This window comes from Schistocerca serialis, chromosome 2, assembly GCF_023864345.2.
Source record: "Schistocerca serialis cubense isolate TAMUIC-IGC-003099 chromosome 2, iqSchSeri2.2, whole genome shotgun sequence".
In the NCBI taxonomy this organism is placed as follows: domain Eukaryota; kingdom Metazoa; phylum Arthropoda; class Insecta; order Orthoptera; family Acrididae; genus Schistocerca; species Schistocerca serialis.
In genome coordinates this window covers 725,697,144-725,715,514 of record NC_064639.1, presented here as the reverse complement: position 1 = coordinate 725,715,514, position 18,371 = coordinate 725,697,144, and the positions used below count along the sequence as shown (strand labels likewise).

The following is an 18,371-nucleotide window of genomic DNA, read 5'->3' as shown; positions in this document are numbered from 1 at the left end:
TAGCACCCAGACCCTGCCTAGCTGACATTTTCTGCTTGCCACGTTCCACAATACTCCCTTCCAACACTCCACTAAATCCTGAGCCAAAACAATCCCAGAACACTTTGTTCAACCTTTCCACTAAAATCCTCACAGAAGTTTCAGTCCTATTCAGATGCCTCATCTTGAGCCCTACATCCAAATTTAAACATATTGGACTTGTCAAAGACCTACTCTCCATCTCTCAATCCCTGCAATGGAAACACTTGTTTGCCACCAATCCTTCCAGTCAAAGCCAACTTAATCCTAACATTGAACCCTGCCTCTGCCAGTTCACATCATCATCCAACTGTGATTCCCTCTCACCTAAACCAACCCCTGGTCATTTTCCAGGAATTCCTCATCTCCCAACTTACTTGGCCTCACCATTCTTGTCCAGGTCACAGAAATCCAGACTTTTGGCAGAAGAAAGGATAGCCACACACAGCCTTGAAACAGATCCTGACCTTATCATCCTACCTGCAGACGAAGGTTCTACAACTGTTGTTATGAACTGCAGTGACTTCCAGGCAGAAGGCCCCTGCCAGTTCTCTCACACCACTAACTATAAACTCTCCACAGTCACCCTATCCCAGAAGTGCAACACGACTTCACATTCTCGGTTAGACTTATGCCATTCCCAGACCCTCTTCCCTGAATCTATTTCTCTCCTCATTCCTATGGCTCCCTGCACATCCACCTTCTATGTGCTCACCAAAATCCACAAACCCAATAACCCTGGTTGCCCAATTTTAGCTGGTTATTTTGGTCCTATTGAAAGAATTTCTGCTCTCATTGACCAACACTTCCAACCTATTGCCCAAAATCTAATCTCCCACAGCAAGTATAAAAACTACTTCCTTCACCAACTCTCCACCATTCCCACTCCTTTACTTCTTGAATCCCTACTCGTCACTGTTGATGCCATTTCCCTGTACACCAGCCTCTGTCATGCCCATGGTCTTGCCACTATTGAACACTACGTCTCCCAGTGTCCTTCAGACTCAAAATACACTACCTCATTCCTCATACACCTTACTAACCACATCCTAACATCCAACTACTTTTCTTTTGAAGGGAAGGTATACAAACAAACCCACGACACAGCCATGGGCACCTGCATTGCATTGTCCTATGCCAATCAATCTGTTTATGGGCTGCCTAGAGGAAATCTTAGCTTCCCAAAACCCTTCTCTGATAGCTCCATCCCCCACCTCTGTCCACATTAAACTCACCAACCACCAACACTACATACATTTAGACAGTTGACATCCCTTCCACACCAAAAAATCCCTCCCATACAGCTTGGCCACCTGGAGAGTGTATCTGCAGTGATGGAAGCTTCCTTGCTCACATATGTTGACAGTCTCATAAAAACTTCCACATACAGGGACTATCTCCCAGAACTATGCCACAAACTGATTTCCTGTGCCATATACCCATGCTCCCCAATATTCCAACCATCTCCAAGAACCGGCTACAAAGGAGCATCCCTTTCATCACCCAATATCATCCCAGACTGGAACGACTGAACCACATCCTTCATCAGGGCTTTGATTATCTATCATCATACCCTCCAATTAGGGACATTTTACCCATATCCTTCCCACTGGGACTGATGACACTGTAGTTTGGTCCCTTTATTCCCAAACCAACCAGTGAATCCTTCCCACCCCTCATAAAGTGGTACTCCGTTGCCCACCCAACCTCCACAATATCCTCGTCCTTCCCTATGCCACTCCCCATCCCAACCCCTCCCCACAGAGATCATACATCTGTGGAAAACCCAGGTGCAAGACCTGCCCCATCCACCCACCTAGCACTTCCTGTTCCAGTCCTGTCATGTGCTTAGCTCATCCCATCTGATGCTGGCCACCTGTGAAAGCAGCCATGCCATATATCAGCTCTATTGGAATCAAGGTATGACAGCCAACCATCTATCCACCAGGACAAATGTCCACTGCCAAACTGTGGACAAGAGCAAAGTGGATCACCCTGTGGCACATGTTGCTGTACGTAACAAGCTTCATTTCAATGGCTGCTTTGTGGCCCAGGTGATCTGAATCATTTCCTCCAGCACCAGTGGTAACCTACTCTCCCCACACTCCCCTCTCAACTGTTTCTGCTCCCTCTGTCCTGTCACCTCCTCACAATTCGCTTCCCCTTACTCTCACTGTGCGCTGCTCTCTGCTGGCACACCCATCATCTTTTTTCCTCTTCTCTACTCCTCTACTTTCCACTCTCATTCAACACGTTTCTGTTGCAGTCTTGCCAGAGTGACCAGGTATAGTAGTCATGTGTTTGTGAGGTGGGCTTACTTGTTTGAATGTGTGTGTGTTTTTCTTTGCTGTGGAAGTTTAGCAAAAAGCTTGTATGTAACAGTCTTTTTGTCATGCCTGTCTGCAATTCAGTGTCATCTTTGTGGCAAATAGCAGTATGTCCTTTTCATAATGTTGTCTCGTAATTAGAATTTGTGAGTTGCTAGGTAACCCATAATTACACAGGCAAGGAAATAACTCCTTGGTACATCAGTTTCCTAGATTGTTTCAAATTATGGTGTGAGATCACACTTATTCTATACTATTTGGGCTATAGCACGTTTTAATCTGAATATGAAACCACAAATTTTTTGAAGTTTATGAAGACTGAACAATATGCATACATTGCATTAAATATCTGCTATACATATATACTTTTCGTTTTAATATTCTGATTACCCACACTAGTAAACTTGGCACTTACCCCTCCTCCCCCCCCCCCCCTCCTCTCTCTCTCTCTCTCTCTCTCTCTCTCTCTCTCTCTCTCTCTCTTTTCTGACAATGTTCCATATTGAATTAATGTGGTGTAATCTATCATATCAGACATGGCAAGTATAATACAACATTTTTATTTAAAAAAAAGACAATATTATGAAAAGGAGAGTTAAAAAAGACCAGTGGGTGCATGGGTAGAAGTGAAAGTGTTTTAGTACTGGGATGGGAGCAGGGAAGGGATCCGGGACTCCGTGTGCGTGCGTGCGCGCACGTGTGTGCTCTCTCTCTCTCTCTCTCTCTCTCTCTCTCTCTCTCTCTCTCTCACTCACTCACTCACTCACTGCCCTTAGCCCTGACCCCCATCCCTCACCTCCCTCATGCTGTAGAAACTCTGGAACATTAAACATTATAATAAGTGAAGTTTCCTCACATTTGTACCATCTACAAGAACTTGAAAGGAGGTGAAAGTCTCCGAATGGAGCCTCCCAGTCAACAGTGCCGTATGATCATTTCATTTCATTCCAGTCACGTAAAAAATTTAATAAAATGCTGTTGTATTTACAGCTTTCTGAGCTTCCTTTACCTGGTCTCCTGGCCCAGTGAATTTGACAGCCAAGTGGTGGGACCTCAATGACAGTCACCAGATGGCATTACTATGATCTGTGAGCACTGCTATTGCCACTGCAGCACTGGCTGTGGAGACACGTTCATCCTGCTGGCCTGTCAGTGCCTGTAGCTGCTTTTTAAAGCCGGCAGTGCAGCTGTTCAATCCATCAGTTATGATTTCACTGTGTTGTTGTATTGATCTCACTGCAAGTTGGGATTCACCACATCTTAGGGTTTTCAATTTTGGTTTAATCATTGCACTTGTTATTCCACAGTGCCATCACCATTGTCTGTCTTTCTCTCACTGTTGTCCACTTGTTTACTCTGTGGACACTTGCTGTTGATACCCTCGACCAGTTGGCCAATCTCTGCAGGTTCTTGAGCTGTTCCCAGTCTAACTCAATTCTGGTCACAATACTTGGCTGTGAGGTAAAAGATTAGCAGTGTCCCATGGACACAAAGCTTGTGCAACTTTTGAAACAGCAACAGCAACAGCTGTACCTGCAGCAGCAGTTACATCAGTGATTCCAATAGCAGTTTCAACAACAGCAGCAGCAAACTGACTTGCTCCATCGGGAAATACAGCTTTTATGGATTGCCTTCTGATTGAGGGTTCCCAACACAAATAGTCTGTGGGCAGTTTCCAGGCAAAGAACAGCCCACTCATTTACTACCCATGGTTTAACATTGCTAAAGAGGATTGGGACACAGCACTTGGCCACTTTGTGGATTTCAAATGATGCACTCCAATGGTCATTCTTCCTTTCTTGGTCTTCCCCAGAGACATTTTTCTTATTAAAGAAGGTGGTTCTACTCTCAAATCCTGTCACACGTTCAAGGAGATGTGTCTGTTACTATCAAATTATTATTCACAAAGATTCCATGTGGTCGCAGTGTGCCTTGAGTTTTATCGATACAACAAGCAACCTTGTCAGCCATTCCACTGATGGGTGATGGATTTGCAAGGACTGAATCAACATTGCGACTTCACTTGCAAAAATCCTGCTTGCAAAATTTTGTATGCAAATTCTTTGATTTGAGATGTAGTGGTTCAGTTGGCTTGAGACCCAGAAGTACACACTGCATCTCTTAAACTAGACTACCCTTCCTTGGACAATATTTTGAAAATAGCACATTATTTTGAGATTAAACAAGCAGCAAATGAAAGCCTTGTGGCTGGACCCCAAGTAGCTGCAGTCCAGAGCCACCATCTTGGGGCAGAATTCTCATACGTCTTCTTCCCGACTTCAGTGTTGAGATTCATCGATTTTGGACGTTTTGGTGGCCTTTAAACAGCCCGTCACTCCCAGTCGGCATCAGCTGTGGCGTCTCCCATCATGTCCTGTCTGCTTCTCAGTACACCCACTTGCAGACTGTCTAGATCATTCACCACATGCATCAAGGGACAGTGTGTGAACTGCAGACATTTGTTTTTCTGGGTGATTCTTCCACCACTTAGTTGTTATGAACCTCAGAATTGCAAATCAGGATGTTTGCTTCCAGGTGGACACAGGATCTACTGTCATCTTTGTTCTCCTAATTTTGCCCCATTCTCCTATATATTGGTAGTATATTATGGCACTTTATTTGCTAGCTATTGTTCAATAAGATTATCACTCGATCAGATTCTTCTTCATTGCTCCACAGTTTGTCAAAACACAAGTTTTAATTGTTGTTATTTTGGTTTCTTGCTTACAAGAGTGTCAGCAATAAACTCTCTACAAGTAAAACTATTTGTTACTTCAGTATAAATAAGTTGTTACAAATAATACAAAGGTTCAATCACTGTACAACGGACCTACTTCCTCCTTATACCGCAAAGACAGTAATATATACCACTATTTTGTAGTTTGTAGCAGTGATCATTTAGCCAGATTTTCCTCTTCTCCTTGCTGTCATTGTTCAAGGATGCAAACTGACACAATAATCTCTTCTTTTCAATCATTACTCGCCTTTATCTTCCGATTGTAAAGTTGTAATTTAATGTTTTTGTCCTGTTAATTATGTACTCACTTAAACTTTGGCAACTATGCTGAAAATAATTATTTTACTGAAGTGGTCTTTCTAATATTTGATATAATTATGATATGCACACAATTTCACTCTCTTTGTTCATAACTATTCTGTTTGCATAACATGAAGCCACCACAGCCACCGGAGTCTTGGACAGGCATAAGAGATGCTCTAGAAGAAGGCGCAGTTGCCCCGCATGCAGACTGGGTGCGGCAGAAGTACAGGGGTGAAGAGGATTGTCTTTTCCTTAATGTCTACACTCCAAAGGTCATATACACCTGTATTATGCATAGAATATTGCTATTGTTTTAGTACAGTTAGATCATAGGTTTTAAACAATCTTTGATGCTGGACATACAAACAGTAGCTTCATAAGGTGATCATTCTACTAGCTGAAAATGTGAAGTACTAAGTTCCAATACTCAACTAAGCCATCACATGTAGTGTTCACAGTTCATTACTTTCTGGTAATTAATTTCATCTAAATCATCGCTGTGGGAAGATTATATAAACTCAAAATTTGGGATCCCAAGATAGCATATAGTGTGTTTAAAATTAGTTGTGACTTTTGGCAGTTCAGTAAGGAACAAGTGAAGCGAAGTGTAGTTGCCTGTGTGTGCTGAGCATGTTAGAACGTGGTAATAATGCCAGGCTTACTTCGCTTAGAATCTGGCAGGCTCGCTTAACTGCCTGAACAGAAAGTCATGCAAGCCAGCTGATCTTCTGTCTCTCAAATGATTGCAAAGAAACTATTCAGTAATAAGCTCTGATTCTCACATAACTTAATTCAGCAGCTTCATGATGAGCTGCCTACCATTCATTAATGTCATAGTCATTGTCATATTTCAATATTAGTTAAACTACTGTGAGAGATTCTTACAGTTTACAGTGAAAAATAGGGGACACTATGAGTTCTGTGTTTTGTGTTTGTTAAGTCATATGTTGCTGCATATTAAATGTAGATAATATACCATATTGAATTAGTCTTTAAACTTGGAGGAATATTGTATGTCTCCACTCTCAAGAAACAATATAAGTAAAAAGTCACACATTTATTCTTGTTCTGAGAATGGACTGGTTCATAAACTATTGATCTGCTTGCTCTCAAGTGCTAGTTCAATAATACACTGTTTCAGAATTCTGTTGCAAATTCGATGGCATTAGAATGTTAGTGAAATGAATATTTGTAAGCTCTGCTGTGTTTCGACAAAAAAAGCAGATTTTAACATGGCAACAAGAGAAGTTATGTATTACTCTAAACTTGTCACAGTCCTTCAAACACCAATGTCTCCTCAACTGTTTTCTTGGTATGGCTGACAACTTGAGATCAGTCTTGTGGTGTAACATTTGCAAAGATGGTTCAAATGGCTCTGAGCACTATGGGACTTAACTTCTGAGGTCATCAGTCCCCTAGAACTTAGAACTACTTAAACCTAACTAACCTAAGGACATCACACACATCAATGCCCGAGCCAGGATTTGAACCTGCGACCGTAGCGGTCACGCGGTTCCAGACTGTAGCACCTAGAACCACTCGGTCACTCCAGCAGGCTAACATTTGCAATTTATACTATTGGCAACATTTCAAACTCACTGAGCGTAAACTTCATGTTGTTTTTTGTCACATTACTTTTCACCTTAGTCTTTATATTCTCTTAGATTTAAATAATTCTGATAGAGAGGAAGCCTCATTAAACTGTGGCCTTTAGCTTCAGCCAGTCTGTCTAAGAGTAAGTTCAGCACTACAAGTTCCGTTTACTCCACCTTGTATGTATGCATGTTCAACTCTACCCTATGGAACATTTCTCTGCACCCAGAGCAAAATATCCGCTTTCCTCTACTGCACTGCTGGAGCTTTATCCATCACAACAGAGTGGTATGGCACATTGTCCATTACTTTATCGAATTCGGACGAAGATTTGTAGCAGATGAGTTCTTGGATGACCTCTTTAATTGCAAATCTTGTGTTTAGATGTGCTGCACTGTTATTACTAATGCTGTACCAACACAGAACAGTTGTTCACAATACCTGATGACTGCAGAACACTTAAACGGCAGAAAATACCAAGAAAGGTGATGAACTTAGATGCATCTGATGTGCAACAGCACATGGTACTGTTTATCCACGGTGTGGAAATAGAGATGCTTTACTAACCAACTGGATGACGGTGTGATAGGGTTAGTCAGCTCCCTATTGATGTTAACCGGTCAGGGGCGTCACATGCCCACTGGTGAGCCAAACATAAAAAATCACAACTGATATTAAAAAAGCTATCAGTGAAGGAACTCTAGTATCTTGGAAGCAGAATAACATGTTGCCCAAAACAAGGACGACATGAAGAGCAAACTAGCACAGGCAAAGAGGTCATTCTTGGCCAAAAGAGGTCTACTAGTTTCAGTTACCAGCCTTAATTTAAGGAAGGAATTTATGAGAATGTATGGTTGGAGCACAGCTTTCTAAGGAAATTAATCGTGGACTGTGAGTAAACTGCCAAAGAATAATTTGAGATGTGGTGCTGTAGAAGGATGTTGAAAATTACATGAACTTATAAGATAAGAAATGAGGAGGCTCTCCATAGAATTGGCGAAGAAAAGAATATGTAGAAAACACTGACAGGAAGAAAGGACAGGGTGATAGGACAAGTGTTAACACAAAGAAGGATAACTTGCATTCTACTAGAGGGAGCTGTAGAGGATAAGAGCTGTAGGGGAAGGCAGAGACTGGAATATCAGACAACTTACTGAGCATGTTGGGTACAAGTGAGTTGAAGTTGATACTGGAGGGGAGTTATTTCCCCTTCCCTTTTTTTTAAGGCATGTTTATCTTTATCTTTGGCAGATGGTTGTAACAATAGCTGAAGCACCAAATGCAATTTGTAACTCAAAGTGCTAACAGAACTAAACAAGAAAAAGTATTCTGCGACCTTGCCAAACCCTTGATTGTGTAGATCGCAAAGTTACAGTAAGCAAACTAAAATGTTATGGCATTAACGGCATCCCTCGTGCTTGGGTAGAATCTTACCCGCATAACAAAAAGCAGAGGGTCACATTAACAGGGTCTGTCTCACGCATGAAAACAACCTGACAAAGGGAGACCATAATGTATGGAGTGCCACAGGTTTCAGTACTAGTCCAATTCTTGTTTTTAACCTACACAGATGATCTTCCAACAAAGTTACAACAGTGAAAAAAATAGAAGGGGTGACGGAGTGTGTTCTCTGGTTGGTTGTTGCTGTGGTAGCTGTTCTATAAGAGGAAGAAAATTATTGTTAGTACAATTCTCCACATTCTAACTCTGGAAAAACTATCAGACTTTTATTGAAGATTCCTTTAAAAATACCTTAATGTGTGGAGATTAAAATATTGGAAGTAGATGAGAAACAAAATAAAAAATTGATTAAGAGGCATTACTACCATATCAAATGAAAGCATCTAGAATAATTCCTATGAAAGTGTCAGGTCAAAGCTACACAATCACTGATAATATTTTCATCAACTTTGATAGCTGCTATTATGAAGTTAAAATTTTTCCAACTTCAATCTAAGATCATCATGAGTTAAAGAAACAGGAGCTCTAAAACATCGCCAGAGTCAGATAGTGAAAAGGAAGATTGCAAATAACAGAAATGTCATTTAATCAATGAGAACAGAGAACACCTTGTTTACTTATGGAGTAAAAATAATTTCAACAATTTCATAGATTCTATACAAAATTTGAAGTATGAAAGAAGTCACCAAAGACCTACATACTTAAGGATACTTGAATGACCAGCCATTCGGAATTCTTCAAAGGAAACACTCACAAAAATCATACAATGAGCAATGTCCACAAATTATGAAGACTAAAATTCTCTGATAAAGCATCTGTGAGAGAAGGAATATAACAAATATTGTTGTCTAAGCTCTTCCTATGGAGAGTTTTTCCTGAAAAAATTGCACTAGCTTACAAGAAAAGTGGCAAGGAGAACTTAAACAACTACAGGTCTGTTTCTTCAATAGATTACTTAAATTGTGTGTGAGAGAAAATTCTGATCCAGTCCAGAATGATTTCTGGAAATGAAAATCTGCAGAAATTGTCGCTTCCAGTCAAACAAAATCTGTTGTGTATGTGTTAGATAAAAGAGATGTATAAAGGACTATTGATGCAATTACAGATATAGCATAATAAAAGAACTAGAAAGCTGTGCCCCCCTGCAGGTCCAAGGTTAGAATAGGCCTGAAGTATTCCTGCCTGTCGTAAGAGGCAACTAAAAGGAGTCTCACACTTTTCGTCTCTGAGTACAGGTTCCATTCTATGGTTTGACCTGCCACTTTCAAGGATGAAGGATGCCTTACATGGTGCACAAGTGCCCTTAGATTCGTTCTACTGAATCTCTTTTCGTGGTTTTGCATCTCCACCTGTGTTCAGCTATTTGGGTGAGGACACTTTCTGGGGTATGTCATCTTCTTCCATTGTGTCCTGTCCTCTTTTGCCCCCATGACAATATTGGATTTCTTTGCATCCAATATCCAGCATGTTAGCCAGTCCAATGTCGTGGGGCCGTCATGTACCCATTTTGTGGTAGCCTTCTGACAACACAGGAATCGCACTGCTGGTGCCTGAGCTATAAACTCCCCCTGTATGCCGAGGAGTAGATGCCTGTCTTCCTGGGGCATCAGGACGCCTGGCAACGGCCATCATGCCAGTTGGCCTTTGCTGTGACTGGGGGATGCCCGTGGGGAGAGCGCCTGTCTGGAGCAGGTGGCATCAGGGCAGATGACCCACAATGAAGCGGACTAGGTCATCTCTTGCTGGTGACAGTACGGCACCAGCAGCCTCTAAGAAGGTCAAAGTAGAATACAGTGCCGACAGGTATGACCTTACATCGTTTCCCTTCATCGCCACACCACGGAAGGAACATAGAACTACAGAACGGTAAGAGCCATATTCACCACGGATTTTAGTCTGTAGCAGAACTGATGGGGACTCTTTCCTACCAATGAAGCCTCAATTTTTGATTGAACGCCTTGAGGATAAGTTTGGAGAAGTGACAGCGTTGTCCAAGATGCGAAATGGCACAGTCTTGATTCAGACAGCATCCCTAGCCCAACCCCGAGTGTTACTCACCTGTGAGAAGTTGGGTAGTATTCCTGTTTCTGTCACTCCCCATAAAAGCCTCAACATGGTCCAGGGGATTCTGTTCCATCGTGACCTCTTGTTGCAGTCTGATGACGAGCCCCGCACCAATTTAGAACGGCGGGGTGTTCATTTCATCGGCGTGGTTACAGGAGACCCAAAGACAACAGGGTTGCTACCGGTGCCTTCATCTTGGCCTTTGAGGGTGATTCATTGCCTGAAAAGGTCAAGGTGATGGTTTACCGCTGTGACGTTAAACCATACATCCCTTCCCCTATGCAGTGCTTTAAGTGTCTTCCTGCTGCACTTCCAGTGCCACATGTCAAGACTGTGGACTTCCACTGCACCCAGATACTCCATGTTGGCCACCTCCCACTTGCATCAGCTGTGGAGAGCACCACTCCCAATGCTCTCCAGACTGCCCAGTACTCCAAAAGGAGCAGAAAATCATGGAGTACAAGACCCTGGATTGGTTGACTTACACAGATGCTAAACATAAATTCAAAAGATTACACCCCATTCGGTTGACGTCGACATACGCTGCAGCTACATCACCATCGCCGTTCTAAGTGCCAGTGGTTCCCCACTCTGTGCCACAAACAGTGGGCCCTCCGGGCCACCAGAATACATCTGTCCCCTTGGTGGTAGGGGGCAAATCTTCAGCCATTGCTCCCAAAGCACCTATTTTGGGAGCAAGGCCCCTCTCCAAACTCAAGGGACATCAGTTCCCTCCCCCCTTCCAGAGAAGCAACAGCCTCCTTCAGCTCCTCTTGTGCAGAAGGGGTCCTTTGGGGCCCTCTCTCCCAAGGTCTCCACTAATGCCACGGCAGACACTCGCCAGTAGCTCAAGGAGCTAAAATCTGCTGGATGAAGAGCTTCACAGTTTTCGTCTGTGCCTGAAGCTGCTTCGGAGAAATCTTCTCAGAAAGCCCCTAAAGAGAAGCGAGAGAGCAAGCAAACTAAGAAGTCTGCTAAGAAACAGGACCCTCTGGTGGCCCCAACACCACCACTCTCTATCAATTCTGCTTCTGAGGATGCAGTGGAGATCCTAGTGTCCCCTGTGGACCTGGATCTCACTGAGACCTCATCCACCATAGAAATGGCTGCAAATACTCATTCGGAGGCAGCAGGTGACCCTGAGGCATAGCCTGCCTCCTTGCGCACTTCATGCCTTCCCAGCCTCACAATAATGTCATCCTCCAGTGGAATTGCGACAGTTTTTCCAGCACCTGGCTGAGCTACAGCAACTGTTAAGCTTTACACTTGCTTTCTGCATTGCCCTCCAGGAAACCTGGTTCCCGGCAGTGCGGACCCCTGCCCTCCGTGGCTATAGGGATATGTCAGGAACTGTACCAACTATAATAGTGTGTCAGGTGGAGTTTGCGTCTGTTCCCTGAAATCAATATGCAGTGAACCTGTGTCCCTTCAAATGCCTCTTGGAGCCGTGGCTCTCAGGATAAGGACGCAGGAAATAACTGTCTGCAACGTATATCTAGCTCCAGATGGCGCAGTACCCCTGAATGCATTGGCTGCACTGATCGATCAACTCCCTAAACTGTTCCTACTTTTGGGAGATTTTAACGCTCATAACCCCCTTGTGAGGTGGCACACTTCTTACTGGCCGAGGCAGAGAAGTCCAAAATTTCTCAACTCAACCTCTGCCTCTTAAATACCGGGGTTGCCACACATTTTAATGTGGCACATGGCACATATTCGAACATTGATCTATCGGTTTGCAATCTTGGCCTTCTCCCATCTATCCACTGGAGAGCACATGATGACCTGTGTGGTAGTGACCGCTTCCCCATCTTTCTGTCACTGCCTCTGGCGTCAGGCCCATGGACACCTACCCAGATGGGTTTTAAACAAGGGAGACTGGGAAGCCTTCACCTATACTGTCACCGTTAAATCTCCCCAAAATGGTAACATCAATGTGATGGTTGAGCAGGTAACTACAACGATTGTTTCTGATGCAGAAAACGCGATCCCTCGTTCTTTAGGGTGTCCCCAGTGAAAGACAGTCCCTTGATGGTCGCTGGAAGTCGCTGAGGCAATTAAGGAGCATCGGCGAGCTCTACGGCGGCATAAGCAGCAACTTTCTCTGGAGCACCTAATAGCCTTTAAACTGCTCCACACCCACGTTTGCTAGCTTATCAAAAGGTGGAAACAGGAGTGTTGGGAGAGGTACATGTCGACTATTGGATGCCATACGTCACCTTCCCAAATCTGGGCAAAGATCAAACGAGGTTTTGGGTACCAGACCCAAACAGGTGCTCCCAGTGTTAACATAAATGACCCAAACAGGTGCTCCCAGTGTTAACATAAATGGCGTGTTATCTACCGATGCAAATGCGATTGCCAATCACTTTGCTGAGTGCTATGCTCGCTCCTCTGCTTCAGAGAATTACCCCCCCCCCCCCCTCCCCCCCCCCCCCCCCTAGCCTTTTGCACTCTTAAACAGGGGATGGAAGGGAAAGTCCTCTCGTTCACTACATGCCACAGTGAACTCTATAACACCCCATTTACAGATTGGGAGCTCCTCAGTGCCCTTGCACATTGCCCCGACACAGCTCGTGGGCCTGATAGGATCCACAGTCAGATGATTAAACATCTCGTCTGACTACAAGCGACATCCCCGGTAGTTGTGTTGGGTCCTGTAGTCACGTGACCTACTGGCTCCGTGCCAGGGTGGCTTCTGCCTTTGTCACTCTACCACTGATAATCTTCTGTCCCTTGAGTCTGCCATCTGAACGGCCTTTTCCAGATGCCAACACCTTATTGCCATCTTTTTTGATTTACAAAAAGCATATGACACCACCTGGCGACATCATATCCTTGGCACATTATACAAGTGGGGTATCCGAGGCCCACTCCCGGTTTTTATCCAGAATTTCCTGTTGCTTCATACTTTCCATGTCCAAGTTGGCGCCTCCCATAGTTCCCCCCCATACCCAGGAGAATGGGGTCCCACAGGGCTCTGTATTGAGTGTATCTCTATTTTTAGTGGCCATTAACAATCTAGCAGCAGCTGTATAGCTGTCCGTCTCACCCCCTCTGTATGTAGACGACTTCTGCATTTTGTACTGCTCCACCAGTACTGGTGTTGCTGAGCGGCACCTACAGGGAGCCAACCACAAGGTGCAGTCATGGGCTTTTAGTTTTCGGCCGCAAAGTCATGTGTTGTGCACTTCTGTTGGCGTCATACCGTTCATCCAGAACCAGAACTTAACCTTACTGTAGTGGAGACATATCCGATTTTTAGGACTGGTTTTCGATGCCCGATTGACTTGGCTTCCTCACCTTTATCAGCTTAAGCAGAAGTGCTGGCAGCACCTTGATGCCCTCTGCTGCCTGAGTAACACCACCTGGTGTGCAGATCGCTCTACGCTGCTGCGACTATACAGAGCCCTTGTTCAATCCCGCCTTGAGCATGGGAGTCTGGTTTGTGGTTCAGCGGTCCCTTCAGCATTGTGTTGCTCATCTGAATTGCTGTCTCCTTTTCCCACTCACAGCGATTCATCTGCCGCACCGGTCGCCCAGGTCAGGGCTTACAATTATAGTTCGCACCCGATCCCTTCTATCTGAACTGGAGTCCTTGCCTTTACCACCTATACTCGAGGTCCAATCGTGTGCACCTCCATGGTGTACACCTAGGCCGCGGCTTCGCCTGGACCTTTCACATGGCCGTAAGGACTCAGTTAACCCTGCGGCTCTCCACTGCCACTTCCTCTCGATTCTTGACATGTACTGACGCCATGAAGTAGTTTACACCGACAGCCCGATGGCTGATCCTAATGTCGGCTTCGCATATGTCTATGGAGGACATACTGAACAGCATTCGTTGCCCTGTGGCTGCAGTGTTTTCATTGCCAAGCTGGTGGCTATATCTCGTGCTCTTGAACACATCCGTTCATGCGCTGGGGAGTTGTTTCTTCTGTGTACTGACTCCTTTGGCAGCATACAAGCTATCAACCAGTGCTACCCTCATCATCCTTTGGTAGCAACCATCCAGGAGTCCTGTGCCGTGGAACAGACCGGTCGTTCAGTGGTATTTGTGTGGACCCCAGGACACGTCAGAATCCCAGGCAACGAACTTGCTGACAGGCTGGCAAAACAGGCTACACAGAAACCGCTTAGGGAGATCGGCATTCCAATAACTGACCTGCGTTCATTTTTACGTCTCCAGGTTTTTCGGCTTTGGGAGACGGAATGGCATAGTCTCAGTATGCACAACAAACTGCATGCCGTTAAGGAGACTACAAATGTGTGGCAGTCCTCCTTGTGGACCTCTCGCAGAGACTCTGTGGGTGACCCACAGCTACCTCCTGTGCTCTGGAGACCCGCCTCAGTGTCGATGTGGCACCCGGTTGACAGTGGCCCATATTCTGGTGCACTGCCCCACTTTGACTGCCCTGTGACGAAATCTTCAGTTACCGGACTCGTTGCCACTAATTTTATCTGACAATGCCTCATCAGCTGATTTAGTTTTACGTTTTATTCATGAGGGTGGGTTTTATTATTTGATCTAAATTTTAGCGCAAGTCCTTTGTCCCTCTGTGTCCTCCACCCTAGTGCTTTTAGGGTGGAGGTTTTAATGTGTTGCAGGGTGACTGGCTTCTCCTTTCTATTCTCATGGTCAGCCAGCCATGGTAATCTGTTTTGTTGTTTTAATCTCTTCTACCTGTTTCTTGCATTTCTGTAGTTTTCTTCTCCCCTTTTTGTCCATTTAAGTGTTTGTTGCCCTTCCGTCATTCTTGTGGTTCTTCTTTTCTCTCCATTTTGTGTTGTCAGGCTTGCTTGTTTTATTCTCACCCTTGTGGCATTGTTTTATTCGGAACAAGTGACTGATGACATAGCAGTTTGGTACACCCCCCCCCCCTCCCCCCTGCGCCACTGCCCCGCCCCACTCTTTTAAACCAATCAACCTAGAAAGCTGTGCCATACATGGATATGCTGCACAATTGGTAAAATCATTGTTTGGCAACAGGAGGCAAAACATGATGGCAGAGAATGGATACAAGTTTATAATCAAATCCATTAAGTATAGTGTGTCACAAGAATTTTTTCTGTTTATAAACAGTATTTAAATCTGTCAGAATGAACAAAATATTCTGTACGCAGATGACCAGACATTGGTATATGAAAAAATCTGGATTTGTGTTAAAGAGCATTTATTTCTAGCAAATCACAGTCCGGTGGCTTGAAAATTATTAAACTATAGATTTGAATAAGAAAATATTCGTAGTATTCAGCAACAAAGCAAATGTAGAGTGTATAGATGTTTATTAAGGGTTCTGGTATAGACAGAGCTATTTATGCTTACAGTGAGAAAGTACTTAATTCATTAGATAATAAATTAGAGGTTACTGGCATTTTCTGTGACCTGTCAAAAGCCTTTGATGGTATGAACCACTCTTAAGTAAATTAGAATATTATGGTGTCACCGGCAATGCTGTGAAATGGTTTGAGCAGGGTGTATACGACCCGGGACAACTGGTAAATCCGGGAAAAACCCGGGAATTTTTTCATCCAGGAGAAAACCAGGAAAAATCCGGGAATTTTTCGGAATTCCGGGAATTTTTCATTGTTTTAGCTTTCATTTAAATTTTTGTAATTTTGACTGCAGAATTGATTCTCTAGCAAAGGATGTTACTGTATCCTGCTACTGGAGAATGATACTGCAGCAATAAAATATAAACGAGAGGGAAAAAATAAAACTTTAGTGGCAAAGGAAATGTGCAATTTACAACAAAACACCGTGCACGCACAAGCGTCTGCAGATAGCAAAAGTATGTCAAAGGCCGTAGGGCGCAGACTGTAATTCTTCGTAACAATAAACTGCTTGCTGTGAGCATGACGTCACAACTGTTCACATTAGGTTCGTTTGACCAGTTGCCAGTGGTCTGTTGCACATGCGCATTTAACTCGCGTATAAGCAGTGCCTTCTCCCGCTTCCCGCTACTTGAAGTTTGGCTGTTAGCTGTATCGATAGTAGCAGCAAGCAGTCAGATGCAAACGAGAAAAATTTTTCTCGCGCGCCCTAGCTGCCAGATTCACGCTTGCACAGAGTTGTCTGAGTTGTAGTAGGGAGGGGGTTTGTCTCCACGTGACCCGTGTTTATGTGATTTCGCTGCTTCTCTTCGTGTACAGCTCCCACGTCAAATGAAAACAAAACAGATTTCTGTGGCTGGGAGCTATCAAGTGAATTAAAATACATTCACATAGTTACTGAGGGCAAAAATATATTATTAATTTCAGTTTTCTGATTTTATTTTCTTTCCAAGTTAGTAGCAGTCAAGCATATTAATCGCCTTGCAGAAGAATGAAATTATTTTTGCAAGTTTGCTAAAGAACTTCCGCTGAGGCAATCATTTTATTTGAAACGAAGTGTTTCATTCTACAGTATTGGCTAGTTCCAACTGTTCAGTGAATTTCAAGAGCACGTTATCATCTTATGCCATGTATGGCATTATGCCACGATAAAGAACCAAACATGAGATCGTAGAGTACTGGTACTCCAAGAAAATTTACATCCCAAAAGCCACACTGAAAAGCTTAATATCAGATGGAACCTACTTCATTGTGAATCTGGAAAAAGCCAATTTGCACTTCGAGCCGAATTATGCATTTTAGTATGGTTTACGAAATTTCTATGCTCTTTGGAGTATCCTCTGATGCCCTGTTTCTTTTTTGGTGTAATGTAAGCTCTCTTAGTGCTTTATACACACGAACATGCGGGCTTCCTACACCACTGCAGTTGCACACGCACAATAATGCGTTTTCTGGCGCTCTCTGGCAACTGGTAAATCGAACCTATTTCTAACAGTATTGCGAACGGTGGTTAGAAAAGCATTACTTTCAAAGTAAATTTCTTTTTACGCAAGATGAATTATGTTACGTATGAGAAAGTGGGATGGATATCTAAATCACAGAGCGTTCGAAACTGAACACTTTGAGGACCAGCCACTTACAAGATTTTCGAGCCGAGGCATTTATGTCATAATTTTAAATTTACTGGCACATTTGTGTAATGTATCTTAAAGTATAACACACGTAAAAAAAAATCAATATTACATGTGAAAGCTTAGCTTCTGTTGTAGCGTGTTAATCTTAGAGACCAACATTATATGTGAGAGATATGGTACTGTGTACATTAATGTAAACCGTTAACTTTTCCTCTTGTGTGTTCGCGCTATGTAACCAGTAATCTTGCTATTGGCTGACTATAACACGTGTCCTGTGCTCTGAATAGCTGCTGTCATCAGCTGGCGAGATTCGTGGCTTGAGATATGACTCGCTTACAAAAGGACATCGCAACCTCGGTTGCAACGCTCCGGAAACTGACGCGCTGTGTTTGGTGCAATTCGAATTTATACTTTCTTAATACGAAATTATGCAGCGTATATGTTGCTGCAAATCAAAGGCCTTTCCAAAACTTCTCTCCGTTTTTTATTAAAAGTCTCTCCAAAACTTCTCTGCTCCGTCTTTTTTTTTTTTTTTCCGGGAAGTCCTACGCGATTATATAAAACGTTAACCATTCAATGGATTGATAAGTTTTACAGTTCCGAGGGAAAATCTACGGAAAACCTACTGTCACTTAGCATAGAAAAAATGTATTTACGCCCGGGAAAAAGCATATTTTTTAAACGGGATATCCGGGAGAAATCCGGGAATTTGTTTTCCTTGTCCCCGTATACACCCTGTTTGAGTCTTATCTAACCAACAGGAAACAAAGGGTGTCATTGCGAAATACCTGTGCAGTAAGCAGTCAGTCTTCATCTGATTGGGAGTTAATTGTATGTGGCATTCCTGAAGGTTCCATCTTGGATCCATGCTTTTTCTTGTGTACATTAATGACCTCTGGT

At 43.6% G+C, this 18,371-nt stretch overlaps 1 protein-coding gene across 3 annotated transcripts in view; it reads left to right on the top strand.

Moving 5' to 3' along the window:
* LOC126457930 (juvenile hormone esterase-like) overlaps positions 1 to 18,371 on the top strand; it is a 561,537-nt gene that overhangs the window by 502,974 nt on the left and 40,192 nt on the right. For all 3 annotated transcript variants that reach the window (XM_050094640.1, XM_050094638.1, XM_050094639.1), the window contains exon 4: positions 5,520 to 5,657. In XM_050094640.1, coding sequence (XP_049950597.1) covers positions 5,520 to 5,657 — 138 coding nt within the window. The remainder of the gene's footprint in view (positions 1 to 5,519; positions 5,658 to 18,371) is intronic.